The sequence below is a fragment of the Pollachius pollachius genome (assembly GCF_949987615.1).
Source record: "Pollachius pollachius genome assembly, chromosome: 2".
Classification (NCBI taxonomy): domain Eukaryota; kingdom Metazoa; phylum Chordata; class Actinopteri; order Gadiformes; family Gadidae; genus Pollachius; species Pollachius pollachius.
Genome location: NC_136935.1, coordinates 31,715,176 through 31,727,675, shown reverse-complemented (window position 1 = coordinate 31,727,675; position 12,500 = coordinate 31,715,176). Strand labels below are relative to the sequence as shown.

At 47.2% G+C, this 12,500-nt stretch overlaps 1 protein-coding gene across 2 annotated transcripts in view; it reads left to right on the top strand.

Annotated features, from left to right (window-relative positions):
* Positions 1-6,271, top strand: part of melk (maternal embryonic leucine zipper kinase) — a 6,867-nt gene extending 596 nt beyond the window's left edge. For both annotated transcript variants that reach the window (XM_079728826.1, XM_079728827.1), the window contains exons 3-18: positions 1-61; positions 215-331; positions 420-563; positions 904-972; positions 1,279-1,371; positions 1,879-1,977; positions 2,157-2,225; positions 2,446-2,544; positions 2,812-2,898; positions 3,178-3,312; positions 3,524-3,703; positions 3,866-4,148; positions 5,178-5,271; positions 5,478-5,634; positions 5,713-5,816; positions 6,069-6,271. The exon at positions 1-61 is cut by the window's left edge and continues 25 nt beyond it. In XM_079728826.1, the coding sequence (XP_079584952.1) occupies positions 1-61; positions 215-331; positions 420-563; positions 904-972; positions 1,279-1,371; positions 1,879-1,977; positions 2,157-2,225; positions 2,446-2,544; positions 2,812-2,898; positions 3,178-3,312; positions 3,524-3,703; positions 3,866-4,148; positions 5,178-5,271; positions 5,478-5,634; positions 5,713-5,816; positions 6,069-6,246 (1,969 nt within the window). In that variant the 3' untranslated portion in view covers positions 6,247-6,271. The remainder of the gene's footprint in view (positions 62-214; positions 332-419; positions 564-903; positions 973-1,278; positions 1,372-1,878; positions 1,978-2,156; positions 2,226-2,445; positions 2,545-2,811; positions 2,899-3,177; positions 3,313-3,523; positions 3,704-3,865; positions 4,149-5,177; positions 5,272-5,477; positions 5,635-5,712; positions 5,817-6,068) is intronic.
* The last annotated feature ends 6,229 nt before the right edge of the window (positions 6,272-12,500 follow it).

Below are 12,500 nucleotides of genomic sequence, written 5' to 3'. Positions count from 1 at the left end.
GCGACATCTGCTGACGGGAGAGAAGGTCGCCATCAAAATCATGAACAAGAAAGAACTAGGGGTAAGCTCTACCCATTCTGTCCTAGCCACTAAAGATTGAGCTTTCCGCTTCAAAATGATACACTTCATAGCCTTGTTCAGGCGTGAATCAATATTGCAGTGATGACTTGTCTCCTGACTTGTTTCTTTCCCGGTCTCTGGTCCCGTGATTCAGGAGGACCTGCCCAGGGTGCAGGTTGAGATCGAGGCCATGAAGAACCTGAGCCACCAGCATGTCTGTCGTCTGTACCAAGTGATAGAGACGACCTCCAAGATATTCATAGTGCTGGAGGTGAACATGGATGCACACTCATTCTTCAGTACAAAGCGTTTCCATTCTGTCCTGGCCTATCTGACGTTTTATCTTTGTATCTTGTCAGTACTGTCCAGGTGGAGAGCTGTTCGATTACATCATCGCCAAGGACCGTCTGTCGGAGGAGGAGACCAGGGTGTTTTTCCGACAGATAGTCTCTGCCCTGGCCTATGTACACAGCCAGGGCTACGCACACAGGGACCTCAAACCGGTAAAGGCAGCTGCCCTGTTTCAATCTGTGGTGCACCTACTGTAAGCGATGAAAAGAAGACTAACTATAACCATGATCCCTCATACAAAGTCCATTAAACGATCTTACAGACTAACTTTATGAGCCTATTCTATTTTGTTTTGAACCATGCTCTATTGCCTAGTTGTTAGTGTAGTTTTGTTGTTATTATTAGAAATGTGTAATATTTCCTTTACAAAAATGTTGCCAAAATTTGGGGCAATGCATTATGCGCAACGGAAGTTAATAAGATTATACACACAAGCCCACACACCTCTGGGTTTGTATGTTTGGGCTGATGCGTAGATCTCTCTTCTCACAGGAGAACCTCTTGATAGACGCGGACCACAACCTGAAGCTCATAGACTTTGGTCTTTGTGCCAAACCCAAGGTATCCTTCCCACTCCAGCCCCTTTGAAGGTCAGATAGATGTCTGTTGAAAGGTTGCGTGCCGCTTCCTACTGCTTATTTGTTTCTTTATTTGTTCCATTATAGGTATTTCTTTCCTATAAACATACACAAATGTTTATAGGGTCAATTTAGGGGACCATTTAATCAAACAATATGCTGTTTGAAAAAAAAAAAAGCCCATTTAGTCTCCTAATCTAGTATCAATAGCTTAGTTGACAGCGTTGGTGTTAATATCCTATTTCTTTATTTCCTCCTTTGTCTGTTGTTGTGCTCCCTGGTGCTGCAGGGAGGTCTGGGATATGAACTCATGACCTGCTGTGGGAGCCCTGCCTACGCTGCTCCTGAACTCATCCAGGGCAAGACTTACATCGGCTCAGAGGTGAGAGGGAGAGGGGGGGGGGGGGGGGAGAGGGAGAGAGAGGGGGGGGGGAGGGAGGGAAGGGGAGAGGGAGAGGGAGAGGGGGAGAGAGAGAGAGAGAGACCTGCACACACAGATAGAGGGAGATCTGGCTGCTGCCCATACATTCCTACCACTTGATTAGAGGAGTGGATGCAGAGTTCAGATTTAACATGTGCTGTACAAATAGAATAGACTGGACTTTTGGCTTGTATCCATTTGCACAAGCAGTCCTCATATCCTTGATAAAAGGTACTCGGTTTGGTCCCCAAATGTCTGCAGCTTACTTATTGGCATCTCAAAATCCCTTTGAGACTGTAACTGATTAAGGGCTATACAATTCAAATAGTCTTGACTTGATCATTGAGCAAAAGGTTTAACCACTACCTACTCCTTGTGACCGCTGAACAGTACATAGCTGTGGGTGGTGCGCCCCTGTCTCTCTGGGCTGATATGTGGTGTCCCCCCCCCCCCCCCCCCCCCCCCCAGGCGGACGTGTGGAGCATGGGGGTGCTGCTCTTCGCCCTCCTCTGTGGATACCTGCCCTTTGACGACGACAACTGCATGGTCCTCTACAGAAAGATCACGGTGTGGAGCCCCTTTACACTCTACCCTTACATCCGGGTGTCATTGTTTTTCCCGTTGCAAATGAGTTCATTCATTGAGTGAGAATATGAGTGTCGTCTGTCACATAATGCACAACAATTTAAACTTTTGGTTTTTATTTGTCTGATTTCTGCTGTGTGGATGTTTTACTTTTCCTTCAGAGGGGTAAATATGATAATCCTCATTGGTTGTCGCCTGGCAGTGTCCTGCTGCTCAACCAGATGTTGCAGGTACACACATTGTCCTTCATTGAAATGGCTTAGCTTTTTTTCTCTGCAATGCATTTTCCAATTTTTATTGCATTTCTTGTTAAAATTAGTCTATATATATTTAAAGATATATATATATCACTATATTTGGTCCATTGAGACTTCCTTGATATAATTTTTTTTCTGATTTCTATTTGATTGTTACATTTCTCCGGTTGTCCTTTCACCGTGCTGCCTGTAGGTGGAGCCCAAGCGTCGTCTGACTGTTCGGCAGCTGCTGGACCACCCGTGGGTGTTGAAGGAGTACAACAGCCCTGTGGAGTGGCACAGCAAACAGCCGGTACACATGCACACAGACCCTCATTAAACAAAATACTGCCATTTATGATGCATTGTAGTTTTGACTAAAAGCACTCTAACCTTCTCAAAATTATCAATCGCTCGAATCACCATCATCCTTTCATCAAATTTCCTTGTTGACGGTCAAACAGCTGTGACTTCTACCTGAACTTGATGAGCTAGTGTACATGTTCCTGGCTCTCTGTAGACTCCTGGTGTTATTGTACATTAAATGCATTGAGTGAATGAATGTGCCTCTGTCCTCTAGCTGGGCTACATAGATGAGGACTGCATCACTGAGATGGCCGTGAGTCTGAGGCGCTCCCGGGAGAGCACCACTCGCCTGGTGAAGGAGGTGTGTGTGTTTGTTTGTGTGTGTTTGTGTGCGTGCACATGCATCCCAATTCTTCTCCACTTGAAGGCTCTAGTTATATTCCTTGGACTTTACAGCTCCTACTGTTTAGTTAAGGGGCGCACTGCGTGTATGATGGAAATAGAATGTATCTTTATTCTATCGTAACCATTAAGTAGTCTTTATTATTTTATTTTTGTACTGCACTAATAATTGATGTTTGTTTTTGTGTGTGTGTGTGTGTGTGTGTGTGTGTGTGTGTGTGTGTGTGTGTGTGTGTAGTGGCGTTACGACCACACCACAGCCACCTACCTGCTGCTGCTGGCTAAGAAGCGTAGAGGCCGGCCTGTCCGCCTGCGCCTGGAGCAGCCTGTCTATGACCCCTATTGCTGTTCCCCACTGCACCAGGGCACGCAGGTCAGAACCCTCTCAACCCCCCTGCTCCCGATACTGCTACCGCTCGATTGGGATGTTTTTCTTTGAATCTATATTTTTTCTGTTTACATCTATCGGTTGTTTTTTTGCATTAAAATTTCTAACTGGATACTTTCAAAATAGTTATTCTTGTTTGACTTTTAACGTCAATATGTGTCTGACCAGTTTTTAACACGGCGCGTTTTTAACAAAGACCAAGCAGGCGCTGCAGTTCAGCGAGGACGAGGACGCCGTGCCCATGGGCTCGCTGGAGTTCCTCTCCGACTACGACGACGAGTGCCCCTGGGTTCCCTCTGGACGTCGCTCGCCCCAGGGGGTCAGAGGTCAACCGGACGGAGCCCAGAACGCCGCCGTCATCATCATGAGAGACGCGGTCTGTGGGGAGGGGGAGAGAGGGAGACTGTATGTGTTCTGTAGGAGTGTGTTAATCGAACTGCAGTTTGAATGTAAAGGAAGCACCCTGGTGAAGACTGTTGAGGCGTGTGTGTGTGTGTGTGTAAGCCCACCACGTGACACCGTGTCTGTGCTTCTACAGAGGCAGTTCTCTCCCCCTGCCGAGAAGCGGTGGGTCTGCAGCCCCACGCCGCAGAGGAAGCAGCCAATCACGGCGCGGCGTCCTCAGGAGGGGCGGGGCCGCGAGCGGGAGCCAAACAAGGAGAACATGGCCGTGCAGCAGCAGAGGGACGTGGACATCTTCACGCTGCCTGCCCCGCCCACCCCCGCGTCCAGCAAGAAGAGCGCCCGCGGCCCGAGGACCGGGCTGACCACGCCCACTCACAAGGGCAAGGGCGCCAAAACCAATCCTCTGACTCCAAATGGTGAGGGTGGTTTAACCCACAGTCACAACAACACCCCCCAGCATCAGCACTGGAATGTACACAGTGTGCTGGGCGGGTCATCCCATTCTAGTGCAGGGAGCAATTACAAAGTCCTGTTGTCTTAAACGACTGCTTGAAGTATGCTCTCCACCTGCATGACAATTTATCTTTCACTTGCCCTCTCTCGACTGCCCTCTCTCTCTCTCACTCTCACTCTCACTCTCACTCTAACTCTCTCTCATGTGATCCTCATAATCATAAGTGCCACATCCACATGACACACATTTGCAAATAAATTGTCTGCTGTGTTGTTAATAAACCCATTTATCGGCTGTTAGAAAAAAGAAAAAAAGCCACTTGCTGTACCCACGATTTAGCTGTCATTAGTCCACATCTAAAGTGTGTACGAGCACACGCATGCACGGCCAAGGGAAGAGGCTTATTCCATGGCGCTATCGGTAAATGAACATCACTCGTATGACCAGGGAATTATTCAAGTGTTCGTAATTTGAAAATGGGAATTCTCGCTCTCGCACATGCAGCAGTTTCTATGGATTTAAACGCCAGCTGTGAGCTTGCTGTTGAAGAGAATATGATCGCGCCGGGGTTAAGGACGGTGATGTAATGTATTGTGGGATTTGATCTAGTCTCAAATGGATTGGTCTTCTCAGGGGCTCCTATAGTGTTAAGGTAGAGCGGAGCTGCCTTTTGACAGGCCTCTTCACACGCCCACGCACACACATGCCCACCAGGGGCCGTGCGTGTGTGTGTGTGTGTGTGTGTCCCTGGGCGTGTGGCGTGACAGGTGTGGTTGTCTCTCTCCTCCTGCGCTCCGAGTCCCCCATGGCCCACAGTGACATGTGTTCTCTCGCCGCTGCGCCGAGGCTCTATAGGCACGTCCCGGTGTCAGCGTGTGTGATTCAGGAAGAGGTGGTTGTTTGGGATACTGAGGGTGTCTACTGACCAAGGTACCCACTCTGTCATTGATCTGTGTGTGTGTGTGTGTGTGTGTGTGTGTGTGTTCTGCAGGTGGAGGCAGTGCCAGTAAAGAGCAGAGCAAGAAGAAGGCTGTGGACCCCCAGGAGCCCCCCATGGACCTCCTGGCCTTCAGCCCTGAGAGGAGGTGAGGTTGCTAGAGGAGAGGAGGTCACACACTTCTGGCTTTAGAAACCTTCACTGGAAAAAAATATTGAACCGGCTCCAGGATCAATATAGTGATGGTTGATGGTAAACTAAGCATTATGTGGAGTTACCAGGAAAGGGAATGTTGAGCCCATCATCAGAGGCTTTTTGCTAGGAGTGACATGCATGTCGTCCCGCCCATCTCAGGTCCCGCTCTCTGGACCTGGCCGGTACGAGGGACAGCGGGCAGAGGAAGAAGGCGGGGAAGGTGTTTGGTTCTCTGGAGAGGGGCCTGGACAAGGTCATCACCATGCTCACCCCCAGCAAGAGGCGCGGCCTGCGGGACGGTCCGCGCAAGATCAAGGTCCGGACACTACAACTCACTCACTCACTCACACCTGGACTCCTGGGAGAGGTTTAATATAACCTGTTGTGTGCTTAGGCCCAGTACAACGTGACTCTCACCAGTCAGACCAACCCCGACCAGGTCCTCAACCAGATTCTCTCCATCCTGCCCTTGAAAAACGTGGACTTCAATCAGAAAGGGTAGGAATGCAAACCGACCAACACCTTTTACCCTGAGACGGGTTACCGTTTAACCGTTATTCAATCTTTGTTGTCACAAGGAAGTCCCATTGAGATGGAAAGCTGCTCGGCAAAAGTAACCGGAAACAATTTCCTAATATCTAAAATGTCTAAAACCAGACCCCTATAGAGACGGGACCCATTGTCCGTTGTAGTTTCAGGACCGTAGCTCTGTCTTTGTCCAAACGCCGCCCCCCCCCTCTGCGTCCCCAGATACAGCCTGAAGTGCCGAACCCACGGGGACTACGGCAAGGTCACCATGGCCTTCGAGCTGGAGGTGTGTCTGCTGCTGAGGCCCGAGGTGGTGGGCATCCGTCGCCAGAGGCTGAAGGGGGACGCCTGGGTCTACAAACACCTGGTGGAGGACATCCTCTCCGCCTGCAGGATCTGAGAGGAGGGTCCGACCGGCCGCGGTGCCCCGCGCCCCCCCCCCCCCCCCCCCCCCGACGGGTTGTGTAGGAGATGAGATCGATGGCCCGTCGTTCTCACTGGCTGCCAGCGTGCGGCTGGCGGGCTCTCTGTCTCCGCTGGTTTCTAATGAGGGAACCTGAACATTGTCTCTCCACTAGCGAATCCTGCAAATGATACCGGTTACATAGAATGCAGGAGGACGGTACTTCCGGTGCAGTTGTACATCCTGTTTTACATGGGAGAGGATTTGGGTTAACCTGTCCATCTTCATAGTAATTGCATACTTAGTCAATGTTGTGTATGACTGTGCGAGAGTGTGAATTAATGGATGTGTGTGTGTCTGTGTTTGCATTCTAGATGCATGTTTCCATATTTCCATTGCCTAGCGTTTCCCCTCTAGGCATGAAGCCTTATTGGATAACACTATAGAAACACAAGCGCTTTACTTATTAACCTTCATTGCTCTGTGTTTAAATTCATGTACATATGTTACTGAACTTTTGTTAGTTTGTCATGTAATGTCAGAATTGCCTCTTTAACTTGCTCAATCCTTTTCTGAGTGTCTGACAGATTTATTAGGGATAGTTTTTCAATAATAAATAGTTTTAATAGTCTTTAATGCAACACAGTTTGCTGTATTCTCTGAACTATTACTGATATTCGGATGCAAGTTTGTCGTGAACTAAGGGGTCCACCTCTTTCTGACCTCTACCGAGACTATATTGTCTTACACAATAAACAAGAATGATGTTTTGATTGCACTGATTATTCAAACCAAAAGTGATGACTGCCCTGATAAAGCTGCCATCCGTTATTTAATTTTGCATGGGCACTTACAGTGTTGGTTCTCATACTGAGTATGAATTTGCTTAGTCAGCTTTGGATGGAACTAATTGTTTGCTGAGTTTTCAAGGAACAGTTTATGCTGATTTGTCATGTAGAAAAGCATCAATAATCTATGAAATGCTTTGAGTACAAAGCTTGTTTTCCTGCAAATCCTTACCGTAGCTTAATTTAATAATATGACAATGAATAAACAATTTCTGTTTAAGTTTGGAAAAAGGGCAACTATCGTCAATCACTCACAGCGAGGTGTTGAATGAAATATGATGTGGCGCTGTAAAATGGTGCATGCTGATCATTATGGTGGAAGCGTCTGTAGGAGGGAAATGGTTATGTTGACGGAATACCAATATAACCATGGGGGATCATTACCTTCTAGACAATAAGCACAACAAACTGTTGCCCTCAGGCAGTGGAAAGGCTCTAACAGTAGAGAACAACCAGGTCAATAAGTCGACTGTTGTTTTCTCTCATAACGCTGGAGCTATGATGGGGCTCCCACAGCAGGGTCTCCTCGGCATCCCAGCAGGGCAGAGAAGGGTAATGGCAGGTTTAGGCTATGATGATGCAGGGGTGGGGTGCAGCGTTAATGGAGGCTGAGAGGGCGATGGGGCTCTGTGATGGGGGTGAAGGTTGGTGGGACAAGTGTTGGGACAACCTCTTTCAAGTCCACCTCGCCGTCAGTCCAGCCACCAGCCTCCTGCTGCGGGCGGGTGGGGAGATCACACATGTGTCCTCGCTTTGTGTGTGTGAGTGCCACAGCTGGACCAGACACCACCTGTCACCTGTCTTATGCATAATAGGCTCTCGCTTCCCCCTCCTTTTCTTGCTCTCTTTCTCTCTCTCTCTCTCTCTCTCTCTCTCTCTCTCTCTCTCTCTCTCTCTCTCTCTCTCTCTCTCTCTCTCTCTCTGTTTCATTGTCATTGTCTTCTTTTCTTCTTTTCTCCTCATGGTCCCAGTATCGCATGCACTATGATGTTCTCCATTTGTGTGGCTGCTACTGGAACCAGACATCCCATAATGTCTGTCAACATATTGGTATATGTCCACACGATATTATCAACGTAGTCCATTTATGTCTTCCCATGTAGGACAGCATGGCTCTACATAACTAATTGAAACATCTTTGTTTCATGGCTGTTTTGTAAAACCTTGTACCTAAAAATCAAAGTCCAACAATGATTCTGTTCAGGCTGAATTAAGTGCACAAGGCTCAGCCTGCTCGCACAAGAGGATTAAGAGTCTAAAGGGCGTAGCTTTGGTTCCAGCGTTGGGAGGGACGCAGCGAGCTCACATAGTGCACAGAGAGCAGCAAAAAACATGTGAAGGAATTTCAGCGCAAATGGAGTATTTGAGGTAAGCTACTCTTGAATCAGACGATCTTCAACACATCACAGCCTACAGTTCTGTCTCCATACTAATTCATTTGACTAATGTATTGCTTTATTTACAATATTATTAATCTTCAAATACCATTGTTCCACATCCTTTCTTTTAATTAATTCACATTTGTACTTTACAGCTTATGTGTGAGAAACAATTAGCCTTTTACTGTAATGCTGGGAAATCTCATAATAGTTAAACTTATCAATTGACCCTTGGCTATCATAATAGATTTCCTTATTAACAGAGTCAGACTGGTACTGAGGACCGTCCAGGGACACCACTGCCCACCACCCATGCAGTTCATAAATATATTCTCACGCTTTCATTTAGGTGTAGAGTCACTGCTTGCATCCGGTCATTGTAATGTTGCATGCCTACAGGGGAAGAAGCTCATTTGCATAGAACAACTCTTCAATATATGTTAGCCTGAACAGTATTGTGCACAGCTGGATTGCCGCACCTGTCATAGTCTCTGCACTTGGTCATGCTACGCCTACTGTCACACCAGCCTCCCGTTCTCTCTCAGAGCGTCACCTGGGCAGCTTTCATAGAAGAATAAATGTTCAAGACAGTTCCATTTGATCACAAATAGCACATTTATAATTTCTACACATGTTGTGAAGATGGTGGTAACATTGGCTTGGAGAGCCCATTTTCTGTCTTTGAAGAAGTACACGAAACGTAGACAAAACTCACACTGAGCTATCACAGTTCCATCGTCTTCCTGGTTGGGCCTTGGGTCCGAACCAGGCAGACGAAGACGTACTATTGACATTGTAGCGCTCTCTCAAACTGATGTAAAAGTTCATTATTCAAGTTTTTACAGGGGGTGCCCAATCTCTATGGACTCAATTAAATCCAGAGGCCATTTTTACGCCCCAATAAGTCCCTTCTCGATGGGTAGTGGTAGGTTCTACAAGTACAGGCACTTTCGGAGCATTCTAATTCAATCGCTCGTAAAATCAGATTGCTAACTTAAAGGTCCTTTGACATCATGCACGCAACAGACAAAGGCCACGAAACAGGGAATAAATCAGTTAGGATGCAAATATTCTGCCATTTCCAATAAGAATAGTGCCGGTGAAAAAGACAGATGGAATCCGCCCTCGACCTCGTGTTACCCATGAAGACCAGTGGCGCCCCCAGAAATGTTTCATCAGGGCGGCCAGATGGGCCACTGAAAATGTTAGGTTGGCATATGCTGTACCCCAAAACCAAAAGCAATTACTGAATTACAAGAATTATTATAATATCAATATATATCAATCAGCTTCAATTTAGTTTACGTTTATTAAAAGGAACAAACATTTACTGGGGCTGATGGCTTTGCATTTACTATTTTCACGTGAACAGTGAAACATATGATTATGTACAATAATGATGATATGTATACTCAGCGTATTATTCGTATGCATGGCCTACGGGGGCCAGTTGGGGGGCTGTGGTGGAAGAGTCCTTTCCTATAACCTACGAAACATCAGATCAAATGATTAAAGAGCGTCTATTACTGTTTTTGTAAACCTGTCGTATCGTTTAGTAAGAGGACAGAGAAGCTTTTGTTTGCTTTAACACTGACTGTACAACATTTATTTTGTTGGTAGGAACAATTCACTGCTTTGTTGGAATTGGCCTTGCGTACCTTACTAAAAACAAAAAACCTAGGTCTGAGGATTTGTGAGCGGTACAGTCGGACCCCCAGCCCCTGGACCAACCCCACCCCCCCGAGAATCACCCGTTGCACCATGGGCCCTCCCCCAGCCTGGAGGGAGGAACGGAGTGAGTGGACTTTGTTAATTAAACAGGAATTAAAAAAACAGACATGTTTGAGTGCTTCTAAGGAGCCCAATGACAATGAGGTTGTTTTGCTATTTTGTTTGCAACGCATTCAGGAATAGAAGACGGCTTGACCGCGAGGTTTCTGCTGTGGGCTGCGATGGCTCTTCTCTTCCTATGTGAGTTTAGATTTGTTTTTTTTAGATCAACCTAGACCGTTTGAATGTTTATGCCACATCAAAAGTGTTGCACTTCTGTCCTCTTTATTATCTCTGTTTGGTTGCTCACCATGTGTTTACCCACCATGCGTTAACCCATGCTCCTCAGGGCTTGGCCGTGCACAGACAGCGCCCACGCCTCCATGCGAGGTAAGGACAAGACGCTTCGGGGCTCCAGAGCCCAACAGTTTATTAGGTGGATGTGGAGTAATGTCTAACTGGGTGGTATTGCAGCCAAACAATCCCAAAAACAATGTTTGACTTAAATGATGAAACAGTTTAATTGGATAAAACACATGCTTTATTGGAAAAACGCTTAAAAAACAAAGCCTGTCAGATCCACTTGTGGCCCAACTCAACTTATGGTAGAACTTCATTGTAAACCTACGGAAAGCCCTTGGGGACAATAGTCAGCCAGCGTCGCTTGGTAGAAACTTCAGTCGATTTTAGGTCTTCTTCTGTGTTTATTATGATGAGTAGGAACCAAGGTTTTGAGCAGTGCTGGATATTTTAACACAACCCAATAAGTTCCAGTAAAGTAACACGGCTGAAAATAAAGTGGTTTGTACACTTTGCACACACTTATTATTCTGTGCGATGGATCACCCTAAAGGGAAAAAAAAATCATTCGTAACTAGAGTATAGTATCGAGTTACCAGCTACTTGAGCCCTGCGCGTGACGTAAACGGATAACAAGAGCGTCATCTCCTTTGAATCTGCTTCTCCGCTCTCTCTCTCTCTCTCTCTTCATTCTGGACAGGCATCTCCCGGGACGGCCTTGCTCCTCCTCCTGGCTCCTCTGTCCCTCTACTCGTGGCTGACCTCTGTTCTTGCCCAGCTCCTCCTGGCCGCCCCGGCGCTGGTCCTGACGGCCCTCCACCAGAGCCTCCTGCTGCTGCTGGCGGGCCCCTGGGCTCTGCTCTGCTTCTGGGGGGCCCTGGCCCTCACCTGCCTCCAGGTGTTGGTCTACCTGCTCCATCTGACCTTGGCCCTGGCCCTGGGGGTCGGGGTGTCGTTGACCATAAGGACCAAATGGAAAAACGGTGGCCGACAACGAGGAGCTCCAGAAGGGGGCCCCGCCGGGGGACTGAGACCCTGAGATCAGAGCGATCAGGCAACAGAGAAGCTGATGGGATGTAGCGCTGTGATTGATGTTGTTGATGCCTCTTGCTATACTGCCCGTATGGATGTAGACGCTGGAGCACACAGGTCTGAGTGGAGCCCGGGCCGGGCCACGTCTGTTTAATGAACACATAGTGTGGTCGGGGCTGAACATAAGAACGCCTCATGTAAATGCGCTCTTGTGGTGAAAGCTGACACTATGTAACAACGCTTTCATTAGCCTTGATCCTGCCAGCCGAATAGGCCTAACTTAGTCTGTATATGGTGTTTTCTCTCACTCTCGCTCTAGCTCTCTCTCTGTCTCTCTCTGTCTCTCTCTGTCTCTCTCTCTCTCTCTCTCTCTCTCTCTCTCTCCCTCTCTCTCTCTCTCCCTCTCTCCGTCAACCTCTGGATCTGCGCTCGCCAATTATTTGTGGATTGCTGCGCTGTTTTCCGCTTTTCATCTACAAATGTTATCATTAGACATGTCTGTCATCAGAGCACCGGGGGAGGACGGGGGAATAAAGGACTGTTTTTCTGCATGCGTTGCCGGGGCTTAATGTTGCTGCGCTGTACATGTAGAATATTTCCAATCAGAATCCAAACAAAATCTCTGAGAATTAAGTCATTAAGAGAAAACCACAAGCATATGGTTGCTGTGTTTCCTGTTTTGTTTTTTTAGCACCGTGTAATGCATGTGTAAACACAGTTAGATTAAACATAACTAGTTCTATCGCCGTTGTAGGAGGGAGATGAAACAAAGGACCTGCTAGAAATTCAATCTATGTGGTAGGGAAAAACTGTTGAAACTATTGTTTTGTAGCCTTTGAGTCTGACCTAATAAATCAACACTGGAAAGGTTTTCTGTTTGCTGGTTGAAGTGCATGTGTGTCAGAGAGAGAGAGGAATGAAG